At 42.8% G+C, this 25,087-nt stretch overlaps 1 protein-coding gene across 4 annotated transcripts in view; it reads right to left on the minus strand.

The window, feature by feature from the left end:
• UBE4B (ubiquitination factor E4B) overlaps positions 1-25,087 on the minus strand; it is a 120,378-nt gene that overhangs the window by 16,227 nt on the left and 79,064 nt on the right. For all 4 annotated transcript variants that reach the window (XM_069545728.1, XM_069545729.1, XM_069545730.1 and 1 more), the window contains 12 exons: positions 23,769-23,825; positions 22,973-23,089; positions 22,776-22,874; positions 22,289-22,402; positions 20,470-20,668; positions 19,189-19,327; positions 12,959-13,058; positions 11,165-11,292; positions 9,734-9,832; positions 8,788-9,023; positions 2,240-2,366; positions 25-169 (listed from right to left, as the gene is read on the minus strand). In XM_069545728.1, coding sequence (XP_069401829.1) covers positions 25-169; positions 2,240-2,366; positions 8,788-9,023; positions 9,734-9,832; positions 11,165-11,292; positions 12,959-13,058; positions 19,189-19,327; positions 20,470-20,668; positions 22,289-22,402; positions 22,776-22,874; positions 22,973-23,089; positions 23,769-23,825 — 1,560 coding nt within the window. The remainder of the gene's footprint in view (positions 1-24; positions 170-2,239; positions 2,367-8,787; positions 9,024-9,733; positions 9,833-11,164; positions 11,293-12,958; positions 13,059-19,188; positions 19,328-20,469; positions 20,669-22,288; positions 22,403-22,775; positions 22,875-22,972; positions 23,090-23,768; positions 23,826-25,087) is intronic.

The following is a 25,087-nucleotide window of genomic DNA, read 5'->3' on the forward strand; positions in this document are numbered from 1 at the left end:
TGGGCCCCTGCACCGTGTCCTCACCCGGGGCAGCTGGTCCCACTGTTCTTTGTTCTTCATCTCCTCCTGCACTTCGTGGATCCGCTTCAGAGACTCCAGACTCTCATCGAGCAAGAACGTTGTGTCGTTTATCAGCATGTTTATATAGCGGACAAACTGCTTCCCAGAACTGAAAAGCAATTACACGGGACACAGTCACACGTTTACTGGCAGCGAATGTGGCGGCAGGTCCCAGAGAAAAATGGCCTCCACCCAAGTGCTACCCACATCGCTGCACAGAGCCACCAGCCTTGACACAACTCGATGCTGGGAACCCCGCATCTCCCCTTAGATTTTGTGATTCTTTTATATTAATTGTGTAAGTTCATTCCAGTGATGTGCTGGAGCCACCTGGCATGGTTCCTCAGAATCATTGCTAATAACATTCTAGAATTCTGTGAGCAAATTCCCTTGGCAGCTTCAACTCTGGCATCATTGGAAGTACTTACACCCTGGAAAACCAGCAAGTGCTGACTTCCAGCACCCCCAGCTCCAGAGAGTGGGTTACCAGCACTACCCTGGCTCATTCCCTAAATAATTTTAAGTAGAGAAAACACTCTTCCAGGCTAGAAAAAATATGCTCAAGCTCACCAAGATATAAGGAAAGCACAAATACCCACATATAAGAGATAAGAGAACTAGTGACACAATCAATCATTTTTATAAAGAAAGACACACTTAAGAAAAATTGGAAGCTGTAATACAGTTAAAGTATGATATTAACGTTCTTTATAGAAACAGAAGCTTCCAATCTTCAGAACTGTCCTGCAAATCCTATTATAATGGACAGACAACCTGGTGAGCTGAGATGGCTTGGTCCATCTATTAGATTCTGGACCCGTCAGATTAGGAGAGAAAAGAGGAACTACTCTTCAGGATCTATTGCTGAGAAATCAGAGGGCAGCAGGGCCTTGCCTTGGGAAGACAAGTACCTGTTAACAAGGGCAGAGGCCTGAATATCAGGAGACTGGAAATTCAGAATGAACACTCCTAATCAGCACCATGCAGATTGAGCTGTAGGCACGCCTGGTCTCCTAAGCTCACTGCAAGCTTTTGTTGGCATATACTTCTGAAAACAAGAGCAGCTCATGGAAAGAAAGAACTAACCTAAAGGGCTTTCTTTGTAGGAAACTATCAAAGAAATGGCTACTCCTCTGGCCATACTTCCACTGTTAAATGGTAATTCAGTTAACAAGTGACAACTAGGCTTGATCAAGGATTGAATATGAGTTGCAAATATCAGAGTAGATGGGATAAAATTTCTTCTTAAGACTAATTCAAGAGATCAACATTTTCATCTACTTTTACTTTTAAAGCACATTAAAAATTTTTCTTTTTAATTGGAGGATAATTGCTTTACAATGTTGTATTGGTTTCTGCCATACAGCAACATGAATCAGCCACAGGTATATACATGTGCCCTCCCTCTTGAACCTCCCTCCCACCTCCCACTCATCCCCCTCCCTCGAGGCTGTCACAGAGCACCCAATTTGAGCTCCCTGCGTCAAAGATGTGAGCTTGCTGCGTAACGTAGCAAATTCCCGCTGCCCATCTATTCTACACGTGCCAGTGGATGTATTTCAATGCTGCTCTCGCAACTTGTCCCGCCCTCTCCTTTCCCAACTGTGTCCACAAGTCTGCTCTCTGTGTCTGTGACTCCACTGCTGCACCTTTAAGTAACTTAGATGGCATTACTCATGTCCAGGTTTAAGCAGTCACTGAAACTTCAGATTGGTAATGAGACAAACTTCATCAAGGTCTAGGCCCTCCCTACAAAGAACATCATTTCAAATGACAGCCTTCACACTAGCTGCTTTTGAACCCGAAGTCCTCCTAACGCTTCTAACTCTAAAGCTTGATTTCAACATATTCAAAGACTGCTAGAAGATCCCATTTCAGCCATTCTGCAAATTCATGTAATACTGTAATCAAGAAAGACCAAAAAACACAACACTTCATCTCAGAATAGATTCTGTCTCCATGTATACTATGCCCAAAGTATCTTGAGAAATCTAAAATTCAGCAAAGTCTGGCAGACAGAAAATTTGATAATCCTGCTCACATTTAGCAGAACCATCTGGAAAACTCAGAGGAGACTAACCAAACAGTCTACAAGAACCAGCTGGGAAAGCTTTTAAGTGGCTGTTCGCCCTCTGATTTGCAAGAAGGCAAGTGGTGAGATTAGGGGCCCAATACTCACTTGAACTCCTCCATAAAGGTGCCGTGGTGAGCTATGTTTTGCCAAAGGCTTTTAAAAATGGTGCTAATATGATAGCGAATGGTGAACTTGTCGTAGAACTCACTGGTGGCGCCGGTGTGCTCAACGTCTGAAGAAGAAAGACAAGGGACTGAAGGATATAGACTTTCTTACCTTTCTAAAAGCAGCTATTAGTGCTATGACATTAATAATATGAATCTGCAAAATCAGAGATGTGATACAATTTTGTTTCTATCTCATACCTAAGGCAGAAGAGAAATTATAAGTGGTTTTAAAGACAGACCTTCACAGTGAAGGAGGGCAATGACACAGTAACAAAATGAACTGGTCTGGGAAAATCGATGGGCATCACTGGGCTAGCATCACCAATGACCAGAGCTGAATTACCATACCTCTCCCAACTGTTACTAGTTTATAGGAACTCCACAACACTTCCCCGAGCGGGTAAAAACAACTGGGTTAAATTTTATTAAGGGTAACATATCTATTGAATGTGACTATCACTTTAACTATTTTTGTATAACTGACATTTTAAAACATGTATCAAACTAGAGAAAAGCACAGTAAATCTCTATGTATCTCTATATACTCATCATTCATTTACCAGTTATCATGATCCCCGTAGCTTTTAAAATGGAACAAAGATCAAACTTCCTATAAAAAGACAAATAGCTTAAGCATGAGAAATTCCTGAACTCATGACAAATTTTAAAAAGAGGGAAAACTGCCAGGTAAAGACAACGGACTTAAGGAAAAGATGCAAGACACTACAAACCCACGTGGGAATAAAAACACAACATGTTCAGAGACTGATCTCCCAGGATATTCATTAAAGTACTATCTATATGGAAGAAAATATAAATAATCCAACGCCCAAGGGAGAACGCAAAAAGGTATTTGTGATATAAATCTGTCTGTCAATGCAGCAGACACACGTTTAATTCCTGGGTTGGGAAGATCCCCTGGAGAAGGGGATGGCAACCCATTTCAGTCTTCTTGCCTGGAAAATTCCTTCACCACAGTCCATGGGATCAAAAAGAGTCAGACACGACTGAACACACACATGCACACACAAATAAAGCCACAGGCCAGCAAAGAAAATACAGTCTGAGACCAATCATATTAACAAATACACACACTCGCACGCGCGAGATGCAAGCTGACTGGAAAGACACAGAGCAAAATGTTAACAGAGATTCTGAACACAGACATTATCAAAGAGCTTTATTTTCTCTTTGCTCTCTTCTGTATTTCCCAATGAACACTTAATAGGGACTTAAAAAAAGTTAAAGATAAAAGGATAGTACCTTAGTATGAAGATCTAAAAGCACCTTTCTTTAAGCTGAACTAAGCACTGTTTTATTAACTGTATAGAAGTGTGAACTGCAGTATGGAGGGCTGACTTAGCGGAGTCTAAGGGAGAAACACACAGGGGGCTGACACAGAGCCTCGCCTATGCTCTAAATGGCCCAGAACACCTGTCCTGTATCCTGAACACAGCACAGACTAAGTAATGACCGTGAACTTAGGACTCATACATCTCTTCCAACATTAAAAAAAGCTCATTGCTAATGTTCCCTCAAAATTGCATCAGTCCAAGATATAATCCCCAGTTCCTAGTCCTAGTTCTTTTTTTCCCCAAACTTTAAACCTTTTATTTTGTATTGTTGTTCAGTAGCAAAGTCGGGTCCGACTCTGTGACCTCAGGGACTGTAGCATGCCAGGCTTTCCTGTCCTTCACTATCTCTTGGAGTTTGCTTAAACTCATATCTATTGAGCCGGTGATGCCATCCAATCATCTCATCCTCTGTCACCCCCTTCTGCATTTGCCCTCAAATTTCCCCAGCTTCAGGGACTTTTCCAATGAGTTAGCTCTTCGCATCAGGTGGCCAAAAGTATTGGAAAATAACCAATTAACAATACTGTGACATTTTCACATGTACAGCAAAGGGACTCAGCCCTACATATATATGTCTACTCTCCCCCAAACTCCCCTCCCATCCAGGCTGCCACATAACATTGAGCACAGTTCCCTATGCTATACAGTAGGAGCTTGTTGGTTATCCATTTTAAATAAAGCAGTGTGTACAAGCCCATCCCAAACTCCCAAACTATCCCTTCCCTTTGTCCTTCCCTACTGGCAACCATAAGTTCTTTTTCTAAGTATGTGAGTCTGCTTCTGTTTTGTAAGTTCATTTGTATCATTTCTTTTTATATTCCACATATAAGGAATATCATATGGTATTTCTCCTTTTTTGTCTGTCCCAAGTCCTATTTCTAGAAAGCCTACAGAGATCTAGATCTCTGCTTCCTGCTCACAAGCCTTCTTGATTCAGTAAGCCGCCAGGGCCCTCAGGGCCTTTCCGTGTGCTGTTCTCACTGCCTGCCACACTGTGGCTGAGATCTTCTCAGGGTTCCCTCTTTGGTTTTGTTCTCAATATCACTCCAAAGTCATCTCCTTGAAGACCTGACTGTGCTTCTTAAAAGTAACACCAGGCTGGCGACACTTCCCTGGGGGTCCAGCAGTTAAAACTTTACGCTTCCATTGCAGAAGCGGTGGGTTCAATCGCTGGTCGGGGGACTAAGATCCCATATGCCAAGTAGTGCAGTACCCATCTCCCCAAAAAAAACGTAGCACCAGGCCCTCCTCTCACACCCACTCTCTGTATCTTATTTATTGGTTCCACATCTGTTTTCACACCAGAATGCCTAACTGGCAGTGACAGGGGTTTTGGCGTTCGCATGGCTAGGCCCAAGTGGCAACACGGGAGTTGACGTGTAGTAGCAGCTCCATGCGTATTTGCTGAGCTGGTGATTAAGTCTACTTGGGCTAACACTGTCTTTGCTGACTCAGATCAGCTTGGGAAAGGGAATGGTCTTGAAGTTGTCTTGGTTATCAGTGTTCTTCCTGGTTCTGAGTAGCCACGTTTTGAGTGCTAGTCCTTAAGTACCACCTTTGCTCTAGTACAAATAAAATATTCTTCTTTTCAAAATGGGTTTCCCTGGTGGCTCAGTGGTAGAGAATGTGCCTGCAATGTAAGAGATGTGGATTTGATCCGTGGGTCAGGACGATCCCCTAGAGTAGAAAATGGCAACTCACTCCAGTGGTCTTGCCTAGAAAATCCCATGGACAGAGGGTCTGGAGAGCTACAGTCCATTGGGGCTGCAAAGAGTTGGACACGGCTGAGCACACTCACACACATTCTGAAACTCAGTTTTATTTCTGGAACAAACATTTGACCTTAAGCACTATCTGAGCTAGACCCTCTCTGGGGTGTAAAAGAGGAGTGTGTTTTAGAGATCAAGCTCTAATTCATGTCTGAGAGCTGGCTGTGCTCAGGAGCCAGGACCTAAACCAGCAGGACTTGATGTGGATTTGCTGGACACGTGGGGGAGTGTCTGCCATGCCCGCTGTGGGCTCCCCAGGCGCCGGCCCTGGGGAACAGGTGGAGCACCTGCGCTAATGCCCAACTGCTGAGGTCGCTGCCACTCACTGGCTGCTGACCTTCAGTGAGCTTCTAGATGCTTCTAAGCTTTAGTTTCCTCATTTGTAAGAGGGAGATATTTATAGCACCCATCTTGAGGACTGCTGTGGGGATTAAGTGAAAGGATCAGTAAATATTCAATAAGCAGTGGTTATTATTAGCACGGGTATCATCTTATCATCTACTCGTGATTACAGAGGTGGCCCAGGGCCAGAGGGCATGCTGGTTGGTGGCCAGGGAGAAAGGACACCCACCCATCCTCCCACTCCTGGAATCTTTATGGTACCCCCCTGCCACCCCGCCCCCACCCTGGGCCTCACAGGCAGGAGGCCTAGCCCTGTCCTTTATCCCAAAGCCACAGTGACAAGCCCAGGGCACTGAGTACAAAATGCATTTAACTAAAATCTTTCTTGTCTTTTCAATACCAACAACACAAGTTTACTGTAGAATAATGAAGACATTAGATAACTTTTTAAAACAGAAAAATAAAACCACCCAGAATTTAACCATTCAAAAACAAACAACTCACTGTTAACATGCTGGTGCATATCTTCCCACACTTTTATCTGTAATATATTTTTGTGTACCAAAAGGTGGTCACAGTTGACAAACTGTCCCATTAATGGCACTTTCTTTTTATTACTTAACCATTTAATATAACTAACACTATTTTTTATGGCTCACATGGACCCACTGGATGGATAAATGATAATTTACTTAACTGACCTACCACTGGCAGGAATTTCTTTTTAATACTTTCACTATTTGTTGCTGCTGTTATTGTTTAGTCACTAAGTCCTGTCTCTTTGCGACCCCATGAACTGCAGCACACCAGGCTCTCCTGTCCTTCACTGTCTCCCAGAGTTTGCTCAGATTCAAGTCCACTGCGTCAGTGATGCTATCTAACCATTTCATCCTCTGCCACCTCCTTCTCCTTTCACCTTCAATCTTACCCAGTAACAGGGCCTTTTCCATTGAGTCAGCTCTTCCCATCAGGTGGCCAAAGTATTGGACCTTCGGCTTCACTGTCAGTCCTTCCACTGAGTATTCAGAGTTGATTTCCTTTAGGAAATCATTTGAGCAACCAGATTCCAATAACCCCAAGCCTTTTCCCTTGGTTCCCCCAGCCCCAGGGACAGAGAATGGCTGCTTCCAACACAGATAATCTGTTACTCCAATGTTCCTTATTACTATTATTTTTCGGCTGTGCCCCACAGCATGTGGGATCTTAGTTCCCCAACCAGAGATTGAACCTGTGCTGCCCAAAGTGGAAGCAAAGAATCTTCTCCACTGGACTGCCAGGGAGGTCCCCAGATAGGAATACTCAAGTGTCTGGTGTGGATGGCCAATTTGCCGTCCAGAAAGGCTTTACCAACTTACATTCTCAGTTTCACAGCATTGATTCTGCATACTAGTGACAGAAGGGCTGAAATAGGCTTTTGCAGATTATTTTCCTAAAACCATTTTAACACTGGGTATTCAAGTTTGATAGGTGAAAAGAGGTACCTCATCATTTTTTTTTTTAAAGAAATTTAGGATTACCTTCAATTCAGTGAAGCCTGACCGGTGCAGGGTACCATATGGGGTCCCGTTCTGTAAAAAGCTGATGCACCAATTGTACCTGAATGGCCCATGGTTCTCTCCTACCAGGGATAGGAGGTAAGAGAAGGACAGGCAAACCAAGCAAGGGCCTTTTACCCAGGAGTGCTCTCTGCTGTTGCCAAGGTGAGCATGTTAACAAAACTTCAAGGGGTTTGTGGACTTCTTTAGGTTCAAGAGGATACAGGTAGATTAGGGAAGGAGAGAAATTTCCAAGAGATGACACAAGGTAATAGTGACGAAGTGGAAGAAGACAGACAGACTCTTGAGCCTTAGAAGCAGAAAGAAGTATGGGCACCATCTCAAAATAAGCAGGAGCAGGTCTTGATCAACTGAGAAGGGATGGCTGTCACTGAACACAGAAGAACTTTCAATCCCCTACTGCCTCTGTGAACAGCAAGGGACTGTGCTCATGGAGGCTGGGGTTTCTTTCAAGAGCAAGGCGAGCATATTCTGCTAAATGAGTGCCCAGAGCGTGCTAGGTTCAATAGAAGGTAAGAAGGCAGACAGCACACACTTCTTTTCCTGAGAAATATACAACTGGAGAAAAACTGTCCCATCAGTACAATCATGTGCCTTTGGTAGAGAACAGGTGAATGCAGCCCACAGGTAACTAACTGGCTTTATGAAAATACATCTGCAGTCGAAAAGCCAAACTACGAATGGAAACTCAGAACATAGTTCAACCAGAAGAGGAAGACCTCCTTGCAGACTGTCCGATACGTTCTCACATCTTGTTCACCAGTGCTGCCCAGCACCTAGGACAGTGCCTGGCAAAGAGCAGACATTCGATAAATGTATAGAATTAGTGAATCAGTGAAGACTCCCGGAGATCCTCCTTCCGTTGGTTTGGGGGAGGTCCCAAGAATAAGCACTTTTAACCAGCTCCCTGTTTCACCCACAGTTTTGAAACTCTGTTTGCAAAACTAATGTTGTAAGTTAGAAACTAAAATGAACCGGGTGGGGCTCCCCTGGTGGTGGCTAAGAATTCACCACCAATGCAGGGGACATGGGTTTGAAGCTACTGAAGTCCGTGTGCCCTAGCCCCTCCACAACAAGGGGACCATTGTAACGAGAAGCCTGAGCACCGCAGTAAAGAGCAGCCCCCACTTGCTGCAATTAGAGAAAGCCTGTGTGCAGCGATGAAGACCTAGCGCAGTCAAACATAAAACGAGTCAGGCAATTTCAGATAAAAACGTCAATTTGGTCTCAATGTAACCCCTCTACCTTTTTATAGATTCCATTGAATTATCAGTGACTAGTATGTGGTCAGTGTAATGTTTCCACAACTCGAGCGGAAAATAACCAACAGTTTTTGTACTGCTGACGGTGGATTAGCAGGTGATACTTCTATGTGGACACTAGGAGATTAGGTAGCAGGTTTAGAACAACTTCACCTGCTGGTTTTAGACAATCCTGCCCACCTGTACACACCAGAAACATTACCTGTATAAAACTTCATCAGGGAAGGGACCAACAACTTGGTGGAGAGGGGATGGTTCTCGATCATTTCAAAAAACTTCTGGGTCCGTGGCTGAACAGCAGGGTTGGTCATGAACATGACTTCTACCAGTTTGGCCACCAGATATGGATTTCGGATGTAGTTCTGGTTACACAACATCACGACAAGGAACATCACAATATCCTGAGTGCAGGGCTCGTAAAGCACCTGAGGAGAGTATCTGAAGAGAGGCGAGAAGGACAGGTAGTGAAGCTTCGAGAGGCTCAACGTGGGTGGATGCTGCTGACTGGGCGAGGAAGGGGACAAGGTCGAGGAACCAGGTTGATTAATTTCCTTTAACTTGTTGATTTTAAGGTGACTATTCACATTATAACTGGGTAGGATTTCAAACCCATTGTGTCTATTGGCCACAGCATGTTACATTAATTTACGTCTTAGAAAATAAACCAAAGCTACAATTAAACCATAATTTTACAAAAGATCTTCACAACCAAAAAGACTTAAAAAAATATTTTGATGGAGTTTTTATTTTTTCAGATTTCAAATACTACTTATAAACTCAACTTATTTCTTTGTAAGCTTTCTCTAATTTTACAGTTGAGAAAAATATTGGTACAAAATACAGATGTGGGTATTTCTGGCTTTGAATGTTCACTCAGATATTTATAAACTGTTTTCTCCTTCTGTTTCTCAGAAACGCATACTCAGTTATTAAAAATTCAACTCAATTTTCACAGAGTATATTATTACTAGCATTGTTAATCCTGCTTCTGTCTTGAGATATTATTGGAATTGGCTTGGTGCCACAGCTAGATTTATTTTTCCAGTCTCTGGGCAGCATTCAATGGCATCAAATGGAGGTTTGTAATACAATGTGTACATCAAATATAAATACATATCAGAAATATGCAATATGTGAATGGGACTTACTGTACAATAAAAAATAAAAATTCAGCAACATCTTCTACATAAAACTCAGGCAATGCTGCAAATACCTTGGGGACATCTGAATTTAAAGGCAGTGTTACACTGTCAAAGAGAGAAAAGTACAGGTTACAAAGTGAAACAGTGACACATCAAATTATGAGGATCAGAACACTACAATTACAATAAGTGGTTCATTCGGAAACAGCTCTCATTTTATAAAACAACTAAATAAACAGTGCACAGGCAAAGAAACTGCACCCAGAAATGAACAGGGAATCATGAAGCTGGGGATGTAAAAGGTGGACATGAATGTTGTTCCTTTTCTTGGTTTCCTGTTAAGGTTAATGCAATAAATAAAATGTGAAGGAAATAAAAGTGTCATGTTTGGGCATTTTATGCAGCTCAAACTGTTTTAAGACAATACGGCTACACATTTTTTTTTTGCTTTTATATGTTTGAATTTCATCTTTAACACTGCACATAAATTGCTTTCGCATTTAGAGGCAAAATGCAACTTCTGATTCTTTGGAAGCCATCTGCTTTATATATTCTTCTTTCTTTTCCACAATTCTTTATATGAATGATTGTAATCAATGCCATAATCTATACCTATATAGACTTTGAGGCTTCCCTGATGGCTCAGTGGTAAAGAACCCATCTGCAAATTCAGGAGACCTGGGTTTGATCCCTGGTTCGGGAAGATCCCCTAGAGAAGGAAATGGCAACCCACTCCAGTATTCTTGTCTGAGAAATCCCATGGACAGAGGAGCCTGGTGCGCTACAGTCCATGGAGTCACAAAAGAGTTAGACACGACTTAAGAGACTAAACAATAACGAATATAGATTCTGAGGACTGGCAGAACTGGTTTAGAATTCCAATTCTTACCATCGGGGACATTTTTACTTTAAATACTATTTTCCATTCCTGCAGCAGGCTTCAGCCAACCTCCCCAACATTAATGATCTGGAGATTTCATAATAACCATAAAATTGTAACAAACCAAACAAAAATGGCTGTATGGAGGAGCTGTCCAGGTGATGATAAAGAGATCCATGATGTTCTCGGTTCATTCTTGGAACTGACTAGGGATCAGGCTGGAACCAGTGCTTGGGGGGACCCAATATCCTGTTAATCCCAACTTTTCACTTCCGATTCATAGATTTTCTTTTTCATCAAAGATTTTATAGCCAATTTTCAAAAAGCACTCTCTCAAAATTAACCTAAGAAGTGTTGACAGTCCTTCACTACTATAACTAATTTCAGAGAAAACAGCTATTAACATTACTACTTTCATAGTCTATCTAAGTACAATCTGGAAATGCATTCCTGATTACATTATCCCCCGTCACAGTTTTGGGTGTCAGCTCTGTAGAGCAATAAAGACAACACGGCCTGGATGAATGGAGACGGGGGAGGAAGACAGAGCAACTCACTCCGGGTAGGCAGGGTCCAGGAGGCGGAGCAGCAGCTGAATGAGAAGGCCGTAGAAGTTCAGACATCTTCTCAGAAAGCTCTCATCAAGCAAGCCAGCATCAGCACAGGCCTTGCATCGTACCAGTTTCTGTGGAAGCAGGTATGACCCCATTCATAGATTAGCTGGTGGCTAAGTTCCTATGTGTGGTCACAGGCAGGGCATGGGCGAGGAGATGGGAAATCTAGGCTCCAGGGAAGCGGTCCCCCACCTTTTGGGCACCAGGGACCAGTTTCGTGGAAGACAGTTTTTCCACAGAGTGGGATGTGGTGGGGTGGGGATGGTTTGGGGGTGATTCGAGTGCATTACATTTATTTTGCACTTTAGGTTTATTATTACATCAGCTCCACCTAAGATTAGGCATTAGATACTGGAGGTTGGGGACCCCTGCTCTAGGGCTTCCAGAGCATTAGCACTAACAGGCTGTAAGATGCTGTTTGTGTCTCAAGAGCTTCCTCTGCTCTAAGAAGGTGCGCCATGCGAACCACTGGGCATAGTTTAGTGCTGAAAAGACTAAGTCATCACTGTCATATTTGAAAAGCTTGATGAGAGAGACCCTTTGGAAGTCAGTGGTGGTTACTGAGAAGGAGCCTGACATATTCACATCTAAATTCCAGGTCAGTACTTATGCTCATCTTGGGCAAAATGCTCGTCCACCCAGGGTTTAACACCCATCTCAGAGGATCGCTGTGAGTTTAAACATCCACGTGCACACACATTACATATAAATGTCAACAGTTTACAGACTTCTTGAAACCTCTCTCTGGAGTGCTTAAGGGGTCTATAGACCCCAGAAAAGAGTCCCTGGTTTATTCTGCTTCTCAAAGAGGTTTCTACTCCATTAGTAAATAAAAGTGAAATTTTTAACTTGTACCAGAAATCTAAGTCAGGTAAAATTTCTACATATCATCCTATTAATCAACAGAAAACACAGCTAACATTCAGCTTTGTAATCTGAACATAAACACAGAAAAATGAGTACATTTGCTGTCTGTGCTTCCCTTGTACAACTTTAGCTACTGTTTGTTTTAGCTATGTTTATAAGCTTCCTTATATGTTTATAAGGGCTTCCCACACAGCTCAGTCAGTAAATCATCTGCCTGCAATGCAGGAGACCTGGGTTCAATTCCTGGGTCGGGAAGATCCCCTGGAGAAGGAAATGGCAACCCACTCCAGTATTCTTGCCTGGAGAATCCCACGGACAGAGGAGCCTGGTGGGCTACAGTCTATAGGGTCGCAAGAGTCAGACACAACTTAGCAACTAAACCACCACCACCATGTTTATAAGCAGAAATCTTCCCGTCTACAGTTAGGTTCTATACAATGGATCATTTTCAATTCAACGAAGAATGAGGGGCAAAGGAAAGACAGCTTTCCACTACCACAATTCCACTTTGTCAAACATGAAGATGCGTGGCTGGACACACTGGAGTGTGTGTGTATCTGGGTGTGGAGTCAGGGTTAGTAGAGGGGGAACATCTTGCATGAGGTGAGGAAAGGGAGATGATGTTCAAGGATGATAAAACCCATTAAGAATTCCTATCATTACTGGCACACGGCGTATACACTTTCAGTCCTGAGATTTAAGTATACATAGAAACGATCAACAAGCATTTAAATGTACTATTTTTATCTTGAGGGAAATAATAATGAGGAAAAAATGAGGACATTAAACTGTTCATTCAAGGCTCATATTCTGGTGGGAAAATTCCTATTGTGAGGCTGATCCATAAATTACCCAGTTAACTATACAGACCTTAAGCTGAGTTTTGCAGCGTTTCAGCATCTCACGGTGTCTGGTTGCCAGTGGGGAGTCTTTCCATTGGCTTTCATTATTTTTCAGATCTTCCACAGTTCTAAAATTAAAGACTAACAGTTAAATGAAAGAAGACACACAGATCCATCTCCATTGTACCTATTTATCTTCACAACTTCACTGACTCTCAGACACATATCCCCTCTCGCCGCCCACACTACATAAGCATCACCAAAACCGATGGGAAGTTATGGTTATGTTGGCAGCATTCATCTTTTTTATTGGTTCCCAACGTAATATCTTAAAGTGCATGGCATTTTAGATTTGGTGAAATACAGTAATTATTACTTTTGGAAAGAAATATTCTTGTTTTTCTGGGAGGGAGAAAATGAAGTCTCCAGAAAACTCAAGATTATGATGCCTACTCAATTACCCAAAGCAAAAGACAACTCGACTAGGCATTTTTCCCTCCGCCTGGAATGTTCTTCTCTAAGGTTAGCTCTGTGACTTACTCCTTCACGCTCTTTAAGATGTCTCCTCAAATATCACCTGTCATTGAGGAAGAGCCTTCCCTGATCATGGAATACGCTGCATATTTTAAAGGCTGGCTCACTTAACACATTTCAACCCATTCTATCAAAACATTATGTAGAAAACTACACAATGATATATACACATTTTCGTATCATTGATACATATATATTTTTTTAATGTGTGGTTGCTCTGGGCCTTCGTTGCTACATGCGGGCTTTACTCTAGTTGCGGCGAGCAGGGGCTGCTCTCTAGCTGCAGTGCGTAACTTCTCATTTCGGTGACTTCTCTTGTTGAGGAGCACAGGCTCTAGAGCACGTGGGCTTCAGTAGTTGTGGCAAACCGGCTTAGTTCCTCTACGGCATATGGAATCTTCGTCTGCCCCCTGCACTGGCAGGTGGTTCTTATCCACCGTACCACCAGGGAAGTCCAGTGATATATTTTTCAAAAGTATATTTATTTCCCAGACTCCCTTGTGGCCAGTACTTCTGCACATGTCCTAGCTCCTACCAAGAGGTGAGCCCTCATTGGAGGCGGAAGTACACACAGTGAAGTGACGGCCATATGGGTCTTCTGGGAGCACAGTGTGGAAGGGTTTTAGCTGAAATGCTGGCAGAGTCTAAAGTCTGAAGCAGCTTCCTGGCAGGCCCGGTTCAAAGGAGAGCTCTGGGAGTCCTCTTTTCCAGGCCTCCTTCAATACACCAGGTAACAGCCTTTAATAACCCTCTTTCTGCTAACCTCAGCTAAAGTGGATTCCTTTGTCTACAGCTGGAACATGACAACGGCAGACAGAGTAACATGCTAGTGCCCCGGCCCCCCAGCTTCCCAACCACCATGACCAAGACGTCACAGCTCAATCCCAAGGACCTGCGAATATGTTGCCTTACATGGCAGAAGGAACCCTGCAAATATGATTAAGGGTTTGGACTTCGAGATGAGGAGCTTATCTTGGATTGTCTGGGTGGGTCCCATGTCGACAAAGGGTCTGAGTGAAGAGAAGGAGAGGGAGTCAGAGAAGAGGGAGAAGAGGAGAGGTGACCAGTGAAGTAGAGGCTGGAGAGGGAGCAGGCTGAAGAGGCTCCTGTGGCCTGTGAAAATGGAGGAAGGGGCTGTGGGCCAAGGGGTCTCCAGCAGCTAGACAAGGCAAAAAAAAAAAGAGATTCTTCCCTAAAGCCTCAGAAGGAATGCAGCCTCAGTTTTAGGACTTCTGATCCCCAAAACCCTAAGAAAGACGGTTATTTGTTATTTTAACACATGAAGGTCGTGATAATCTGAGCAACAAAAAGAAGCTAACATAAGCTGTATGATTGTTGGCAGGAAGAGGTTACAGATAACAGACCCTCAAGGAAAACAGGCTCTGGGATTACTAGTTCTTCAACTGGGCTGCTTTCAAAGTGGTAAAGATTCAGTGAGCATTTGAGGACGTAACACTGGAGGCCCAAGATTCTCGGTGGAAAAACAGCTGCATGAACAATCGCTACTGATTTCTGGGAATGAAGAGATGGAGTGGCTATGTGTGAAGACACTGGAGCATTCACACGAGGAAACTACAGGTTCCAGGTTTTAAGATCTCACCTCAAGGAAAAGCTAGTGAGTCAGGGCGTTTCCAGGATGACCATAAAGAAGCAGAGTCTGGTCCATACAGAGCACCAGATTAGAACACAGACTGCATCCATAACCTCACTGGATCTCTTATCTGAACATCAGAGGGAAGGCCGGGATTCCAAGAATTCAAACGGAGGGGTTCTGGAGACTCCAAGCACCCAACCCCACCCAAGTCCCCTGAGCCATGTTTGAGAGCAGCAGCAGCTCCTGTGGTGACTGTAGCTGAGGTGGTCACACTGCAGGATGATGCCAGTTTCCCTAAGGTCCCAACCCACCATACTTCATTGCTTCCACCACAGCTGGAATGAGATCACTGTCCTTAAGAGCCAATTACAGTTATGTTAGAAGAAAAAAAAAAACAGACTTGCTAATATGTTATATTAGCTTCCTGTTGCTGCTCTAACAAATTATCACAAACTTACTGGCTTGAGACAACACAAGTACAGCCTTAGGATTCCAGAGGCCAGAAATCTCCAGTGGGTCAGCAGACATACATTACTTCTGGGGGCCCTAGGGGCGAGTGCTTCCTTGCTCTTTCCAGCCTCCAGAGGGGGTGCGCACTCTTTGGCTTGTGGACCCACACCGCTCTGATGTCTGCTTCTGTCATCACATCTCCTTTCTCACTCTGACCCCCCCTTGCCTCCCTCTTAAAAGGACCCTTGTGATATAATGGGACCACCCAGATAATCCAGGAAAATCTCCCTGTCGCAAGATCTCACATTCAATCACATCTGAAAAGTCTCCTTTACCATGCAAGGTGACACAGTCTCAGGTTCTGGGGGAACAGGATGTAAATACCTTTGTGTGCTCAGTCATGCAGTCACGTCTGACTCTTCGTGACCCTATGGGCTATAGCCCAACAGGCTCCTCTGTCCATGGGATTTTCCAGACAAGACTACCAGAGTAGTTTACGTTTCCTACTGCAGAGGATCTTTATGACCCAGGGATCAAATCCGTGTCTTTCATCTCCTGCATTGGCAGGCAAATTCTTTGCCGCTAGTACCACCTGGGAAGCCCAGTGAAAATCTTTAGGACACTATTATTCTACTACTACATATGCAGAAACAGAAATTCAGCAGTTAGTGGGGAATAGATTCTGAAGATCCTTGATCAGCAATAGAGCATCATGCTAACAAACTCCTATGTGGGGATAAATTCATCGACATGAATACAACTCCCAGAGGCTCTGGATTCAGTCTTATTCTGAGTAACCAGGACAGGCTCTGTGTGCCCAGCTGGTTGTCTAAAACCTAGAATTCACAGTGACCTCTGCTAAATGAAGTTGTCAAGAATTCCTTGAGATAATTCAGAGGAAGGAGTTAAAAATATAAGAAGATGGGAATATCAATGTAGATTTACTATATATGACTAGCTCAGAAAACCGCCCTCTCAAAACACACACATGCCCTAACCATGTCCTGGAAGACACTTCTTGTATCACAGCACTGAAAAATACACAGGTAAGGGAAACACCAACATCTGAAAGGCACTCACTCCCCCTGTAAGCTGCGAGTGCAGGTGGCAGATGGGGTCACTGAAAATATATCCTCCAGAGTCGGTGAGAATGGTGGGACCACAGGATACCATCCATTTCAGGATGAAGGAACAGACATAACACAGTTTGAAATTTTTATAAGTCTCTCAATAACTGATATAGTAAGCTGATAAAAGCAGCAGACATAAGGAAAATCTGAACAAAACATAAACAAATGACTCAATTGATATATGTAAAACACTGCAACAAATGACACAGAAAGTGAGTTTTCGTCTTTTTACTTTTATTATCTGCACTGTGGAATCTTAGTTCGCTGACCAGACCAGAGATTGAACCTGGGCCCTTGGCAGTGAGAGTGAGTCATTCTGACCACTGAATTGCCAGGGAATTCCTGCAAGTTCTTTTCTTCTATGGAACTCTTATTAATTTAAATGTTGGCTACAAAGTAGATATCAATAAAGTACAAAGTACACAGCGGAAATCAGCTAGAAATCAATAACAAGAGATAAAGGCACAAATACTCCAGGAATCTGAAACTTAAAAAAAAGCTATCTTTATATAATCCACATGTCAAGATACTATGAACAACTTAATGCCTAAGCGTTTTGAAACTTTTAGATACCACGGGAAAACTGACGCAAGATGACATGAAAATCTATACAGTCTTATATCTATTAACAATAAAATACCTAACTTAGAAGACTTCCCACAAAGAAAGCTCTAAGCCCAGATAGCTTCATCAATGCTTCCAAACGTTAAAGAAAAAAATAATTCTTATACAATAAACACCTCGAAAAATACAAAAAGAGGGAATATTTCAGAATTCATTCTACATGGCAAGCAAAAGGTTGATAAAAAAAAATTGAGAAGGACTCACTTTTGGGCTTCCCTGGTGGCTCAGATGGTAAAGAGTCTGCTTGCAGTGCAAGAGACCCAGGTTTGATCCCTGGGTCAGGAAGATCCCCTGGAGAAGGAAATGGCAACCCACTCCAGTATTCTTGCCTAGAGAATTCCAAGGACAGAGGAGCCTGGTGGGCTACAGTCCATGGGGTTGCAAAGAGTTGGGACATGACTGAGAGACTTCACTTAATTCTTAGTAAGAAATAAAGTCATAGGTCAATCTTCTTTTTGAACATAGGCTCAAAACCCCTAAACAGAATATTAGCAACTGAATATCCAATGAAATATAAAAGCAGTAACACAGAGTTGAGTTTTTTCCCAAGAATGTAAGATTGGTTTGATATCAGAAAGCCAACTGATATAATTCAACCACATGAATAAAATAAAGGGGGAAAAAAATCTGACCTCCTCAAAGAGATGGAAAATGCATTTAATAAAAATCAACTCCAGTTAAGAACAAAAAACTTTTAGAAAGTCACAAAATAAAAGGGAATTTCTTTAATCTGGTAACAGAAGATGTCCAATAAACTTCCCCTATTAACTTGAATAAACAATTTCAAGAAAGCTATCAATATTTCTACTCAAGGCTGTAGTAGAAACTGTAGCCAGGGCAGTGAGGCAGGAAAAAGAAAAGAAAAGGACTTCCCTGGTGGTACAGTGGATGAGAATCCACCTGTCAATGCAGGGGACATGGTTTGATCCCTGGTCCAAGAAGCCTGGAAGATTCCACATGCCTCGGAGCAACTAAGCCCACGAGCCACAATTACTGAGCCTGTGCTCTAGAGTCCAGGAGCTGCCACTACTGAGCCCATGTGCTGCAACCGCTGAAGCCTGTGAGCCTAGAGCCCGTGCTCCACAAGAAAAGCCGCTGCAAGGAGAAGCCTACAGGCGACAACAGAGTAGACTCTACTAGCTGCAACTACAGAAAGCCCACGTGCAGCATGACATCAGCAGTCATCATGCACAGACAGCACGACTATGTGTCGGGAAAAAACACTTTAGAAAGCTACCAGTAATGACCAGAATTAGTAAGTGATTAATTCTACTTTAATTCAAGGCAGATACAGATACTACTACAGCACTCCTGGACTAAACAAACGGTGGAAGTGGCTGCTTCATTATTACTACAGATGATCTGTTCAAAAAAATGTCTGCCTCCTGTTCCTGTGGCTTTGGTTTGTTCGCAGGTGTTGATCCATGGAGAGAAATGCTCAGATTAAGAAAAATAACAATGATGTTAATGAAAGGGAAATTGAGGCTACTATCTGGCCATTTTGGACTTCTTATGCCACAGGACAACATGCAACAAAAAAGTGAATTACAATGTTGGTATGAGTAAATGATCTTGTTTATTAAGGGAAACCAGAATTACTGTTTCACAGTCCTGGGAAAGAAGGGTATGTCTAGGACCGAAGAGATCCTTTAAAGTGTCTTCTGATAATAAGGTGCCCATTAGAAAAAGTTCACAGAAGTCTCAACCACATTCCAAGGGTTGGGAACTCTAAGAAATCTAAGTCTGGGTCACTTAACTTGTAAAGAACTCTGGCCAACCAAGGACCATGGATGTGGTAGGAGAGACAGATGGTGTACTGTAACATACATGCCCCTCACATTCAAGTCTACTGGTCACAAGGAACTGCGTGCTTATGAGAATGAGTGGTGACTCAGGCAGACTCAGGACATGGCATCACACACATACCTATTGAGCTCCCGGATGGCCCGCAGTCTGCGGATGTAGCGACGGCAGCTAGGCAGAATTGAGAGGTGGTGGGCGTGCAGGGTGAGAAAGAAGCATTCCGTAGGGAATTTCGGCTCAGAAAATGGAGGCTGATCTCCATCTAGGAAAAAGCACAAAATCCCAGCAATAATATCTATCACATGACTATTAGCGAAGAGTGCAATTAAGAAGACAAAATTACCCTTGAATTTTCAAGAAGTTTCAGGACACTTTTAAAAATTAGACAGTATTATTTTAAGAAAAACAGATTTCCTGTGAGCTACATTTAATGGTCCTGTACTCTGCTCCATCTGATTAAATGTTTACACAGATGGACACTAATGATCTTTTGTGATGTGTCTTCCTGGTGTTTTTTTATATAAACATTTCTATTATTCAAACATCACTGTTATGGGAGGGAGGTTCAAAAGGGAGGGGTCATATGTATACCTATGGCTGACCTTGTTGATGTTTGACAGAAAACAACAAAATTCTGTAAAGCAATTATCCTTCAATTAAAAAATATATAAAATTAAAAAAACACATCATTGTTCAACCTCAAAATGGTACTAAATCATGTAAATAAGCCAGTGTTGGACTTATTTAGGCAGATTTTTTTCCCTCTACTCAGGAATCACTTTCAAGCCCAGTATCTGGCAACATAAAATATGCTACCCATTTCTCTCGCATTTCTACTTCTCTGTTTTCTAAATTTCTGTTTCCCTAAAGAGTGAGCATGCTCCCTTTACTACTGACAGGTATGAGAAACTGCAGCCAAACTAAACACCTGGAAGGAAGAGCTCAGATCAGGGAGTGTGCTACAGTAAGGAGAGCCCAAAGCTCAGCTCGGAACACTTGAGCAGCGGCTGCAATTTGCTGACTGACAGCCTAGGTGAGCTGGGCACCTTCTGGAACCTCAGTCTCCTTGTATGTAACTTGTATGGAATAGCACAGTTGCTATTCAGATATTAAAGCTCTCTTCCTGATAATCCTGTAACAGCAGTTTTAGGGGGACAGGAGTCAATGAAACTTGACCCTAAGAATGGAGAACAGGAGCAAGGGCAAGAGGGAGTTAGCGGTTGCGGGGAGTTGGGAGGTGACAGACAGGGACGCTCTAGCAGGTGTCAGACTTAAACTGTGGAATGCTGCTGAGTCCAAATGGATCCTTCTCATATAGGATGTGTAATCTATTCTTTTTTTTTTTAATTAAAAGAAAACAGAAGGGTGATGTTTTCATGACCTAACAGTGAACACATCACTCACAAAGTTCAGCCAGCCAGTCATTCACGTCTTCCATTGTTGCATTCACTCTGGTCTCGTCGTTGGGAAGCGTGATCCGACACCTTGGGTGGAAAATGTACGTGGGGTCGACTGTCTCTAACTTGATCTTTGTACTAAGTTGCTGCAGTACCCAAAGGAAATTCAGCATGAATCCGTCCGTTGACACCAACCTATCGTCTGTCTGTGAAACAGAAAGTACCGAACAGTCATGACGTGAACAGAAATTCTGGCACAATTTTATAAGAAAGAAGAGCAGATTTTCATCCTGAAGTCAGTGAGGGGACACCCACGTTGTCATAGAGCTCTGCTGGTAGGTGCGATTTGTTGAGTGTTAATCCCACGGACAGAGGAGCCTGGCAGGCTAGAGTCTATGAGGTTGCACGAGTTGGACATGACTGAGTGACTAACCACACAGCACAGCTGTATGTGAAGGGGTGTCCTCCACTGAATCTCCACAACAGCCCTCAGAACTGAGTGATATATCATTCACATTTCAGAGGAAGAAACTAAGGGTCAGAAAATTTACATGATTTACCCAAGATCCTCAAAATCAGTAAAGAGAAACACAATAAATGCTGTCTCCTTTCTCTTCTTTATTCTTCTCAAAAGCATCAGAACTAGTTTTCCTATGAGCACCAGACGCACAGCTTCTCGGGCTGACAGTGTTAGTGCAGTCCTGCTTCATGAATACAGCACTTCTAATAATGATAGTTAACATCCGTGGAGTGTTCATGATACACTGGGTGCAATTCGAACAGCTTCATATACACTAAGTCCATGAGTCAGTACTGTTACTATCCTCACTTGGCAATGAGGGGATAGGGGCACAGAGGACCACTGTCCCACTGCTGGCTGATGATGGAGCCCCAGCTGGAAATCAAGGTGGTCTAATGCCAGGTCCACGCTCTTCTCTGTTTTTCCTTCTGAGTAGAAATGTCAGGTTGCTCATGAATAAAACAGCAAGGATGTCCTTTTAACTTCTCCACTCTGGTGAAGTGGTCTCAGTCACCAGTCCCTCATCAGGAACTGTGTCCTTACACTGGGTCTCCTGGGACTGGCTCCTGTACCCTGTCCTACGTCAGCCCACCCTCCAGGCAGCAGCCTTGATGGCTTCCTTCCCAAAGATCCTCCTTGGTACGGCGGCCCGCCCCTCCAGCCCATGACTCCCCAGCTTCTTTCCTATTCACTATCCTTCGGTCACAAAAGCCTGAAAGTGGAGCTCATTCTAAAGTTGATTCATTCCTACCTTCATGCATCACCCAAATCTCGAAAGCTCTTTTCTCAGCCTTGTGGATGGCCAGCTCCTTCTTTCTATTTTTAAAACTTAATCTGCATGCAGGATTTTTAAAAAATTAATTTCATATTTTGGCCATTACTTCCAGCATATGGGCTCTCAGTTCCCCAACCAGGGATACCCCAACAGGGTTCCCTGCACCCCCTGTAATGCAAGCATGGAGTCTTAACCACTAAGATGTCAGGGAAGAAGTCCTCGATGGCTCTTCCTTCTCAGCCAAGTATTTAATCAAATGTCTCCTCCTTGGACACTCCCATGCCTTCCTTCTGGTGCCCCAACAGATACTTTCAAGTCCTCTAGCTTCCTTTATTGGCTTCATAGATTCCACAACAGTCTGAAATGATATATTTACATGTCTATTCACTGACCCTATAGAACATAAGTTCCATGAAAGCAGGAAGCTTGTCTCTCTGTATCTCCATTCCCTAGAACAAGGCTGGGTGGGAAATGAATGAGTTAGATGAATGAATTTAACCAATAAATAAAAGCAGTCTTAAGGAATCTTACCTGCATCTGTGCTTTCTTCATATTGGCATTGACGACAGCTGCCATGTAACTAAGAGCGGCCTCACGGGTTTCACCATTTAACAAGATACTATGAAGGATCTTGAAAAGCTCTTGCTGAAATTCATTTTATAAGGAAAGGAAAAAAAATGAAAACTTTGTTTAAAAAACGGTTCCTTTCTGACTTCGAGGAAAGCTAAACTCCTTCCCACTTTTTCTCCTCGCCCACGTCCACTCATTGTAAAGAACCTGACTACAAGAACATGAGAAAAGTCCACATTCTACTGTGTCCAGAGGATCGGCATGAAAGCAGAATGTGGAGTGGAGGAGGGAAGCAGTTGCAGCTTTAATAAAATAGTCTCTGCTATTTCCTTTCCAGGATAGGAACAAATTACCTGAATTACACTGCAATTACCCTCTAACTGTGCTGCTTTTAACTTCCGGAACTGAAAACATATTCATCTTTTGGATTCATTTTCTGAACACCTACCCTTCCCAGCTCCAAGTAATGCTGCAGCGACTGGCTCACCACTCGAGTGTTTTCCAGGGTAATGGCGGGCCCTGAGAAATATTTTTCCACCACCTTCGCCTGCAAAGAGAAAGCAGAAATCCAATCCACATATAACGTACATTTGGGAAGGAATCTGAACATAAGAGCAGCAAAGTGCAAGAGGCTGCTATACTTACATCATCTTCTGCAAAGACGGAGAAGCTGAAGAAAGCCCCCAAGTACGAGAGTCTCTGCAGCTCCCTCCCAGAGCCAGGGCTTAAAGACTTAGGCAACCACAACGGCAAAGAAGCAACCTGGGAGGAAAACAGAAGAGGCCAGTGAATCAGCAAGGGAGGTAAACTAGAGACAAAGGGAGTTTCAAGCAGCCAGCCTGTTCAGTGGTTCTTAGCCACCGGCAAAATAGCTGGCATGTGACCTCCAAAAACACAAGGGTCACAGATGTGTTAGGATCCCAATCCATTTTTTCTCATTTCAGATGGAGGAAAACCCTCTACATCTTTACAAGATGCCATTTCTTTTGTTTGTTTTGACCCCACGGCATGGGGATCCTAGTTCCCCAACCAGGGGTTGAACCTGCATCCCTGCATTGACAGGAGGATTCTTAACCACTGGACCTCCAGAGAAGTCCCTACAAGATATCCTTCTCATTCCTGTGTTTCAAGATATACTTTGATATCATTCAAATGAGCCATTGTTCAAAGGACTCAAGGAAATGTTTCTAATAGGATGTGTTATTCTAGCTACACAATACTTACCCCCTAAAAAATCACAAAAGAAAGTAAATAATATCACCCCGGGGAAATAATGGGTGTGACAACAATGTAGCAGTTCAGAGTCACCCGCATGGATGACTCATAGCCACATCTCACAAAAAATCTCTCAAGAGAGATTTTTCAGATACCATTACTTAAGGAATCTCCTCTATGCTATGTGTTCACTGAAAACATGCAAGCCCATCGGGGTGGCACTTACCAAATTGCACACAGGGTGTGTCTTTCCAAACTTGGTTTCACAGAGCTCACCTAAAGCCTAGAGACAAGATCAGAAAAGGTCACTTAAGTGTATTTCATCCTAAACTGACTGCCGTGTGTATCGAGACATAGCTTTAATGCTGCTATAAATATGTATGCATTCCCAACAAAGTACTATACCTTCAGTGCTCTTCTGATGCATAAATACATGCTTGTTGTTAAAAAAAAAAAAAACTTCAGATAAACGAAGTTAAAAAATGAAACTAAAAATCACTCATGAACTTTACCTTCAGAGATTAACCTCTTATTTTGGCTACCAGCTTTCCAGACATATTTTTAACATACACACATAGAGATAAATTAGTATATTCTTAAATGGTTTTTTTATTTAACATCTTTCTATATCAAAAAGATATGTGTCATAACACTAGATGGCTAGTCCTGCCAGTATTAAACAGGGTTATAAACAATTAAAATTTACTAAGTTACCGGATCCACAATATAACTGAAAGTATTCTTTGATTTCAAGATCCCTGGTTTTTTGAGAACCTCAACATTTTCCTTTGGGAACCCGATCATTCTCATGTTAGAGAATCAGGAAAAATAGTTTTTAGGCACATAAACACAGCTTACTATGCCACAGTCATACTAAAACCATTTTAACAGTGAATCTTAATTCCCTCTGTGATTTGGACGTTTTTATGAAAGCTGTTAAACCAACCGCTGGAAGCTTCTGAGTCAATGCATGCAGGCATGGACACATCTCTGAGAAAGAAATGTTCGCCTTGCCCGGAGCCAGGTTCCCAACTTCAGCTGCACTGTTAGGATCACCTGGGAAACCTCTGAAAGGCCAATGCCAGGACATACCCGCACTACATCTCCAAAGAACTAAATCACAGTGCTTGAGCGTTAGGTAGAGGTATTTTTAAAAAGATACCCAGGTGATTCCACGGTACAGCAAAGCTGGGATCCACTGACCTATAGGATAATGACCGTGATTCTTTCTGATCCTAGCTCCAAGGGTTTTCCTCTTCCTGACTCTGATTACTGCCCTTTCTCTCCTGCTTCACAAGCACCAATAATGACACAAAATAAAACTATTGTCTGTCATAATGGAGGCTTTTGTCTTTCAACCCAGAAGAACATTTTGTTGATATCTGACACTAAAAGCTCCTTACTGAAACATTAAGCTAATTCAAACCACAACAGAAAAGCCAACAATTCCAGGAGGGAATATTTACATAACACAGTGATAATTCATGTGAACTGAAAGATTTCATCACTAAACTCAAATCATCAGATTATTCTACTTCCTTTTAT

Source organism: Ovis canadensis, chromosome 12 (assembly GCF_042477335.2).
Source record: "Ovis canadensis isolate MfBH-ARS-UI-01 breed Bighorn chromosome 12, ARS-UI_OviCan_v2, whole genome shotgun sequence".
Classification (NCBI taxonomy): Eukaryota; Metazoa; Chordata; class Mammalia; order Artiodactyla; family Bovidae; genus Ovis; species Ovis canadensis.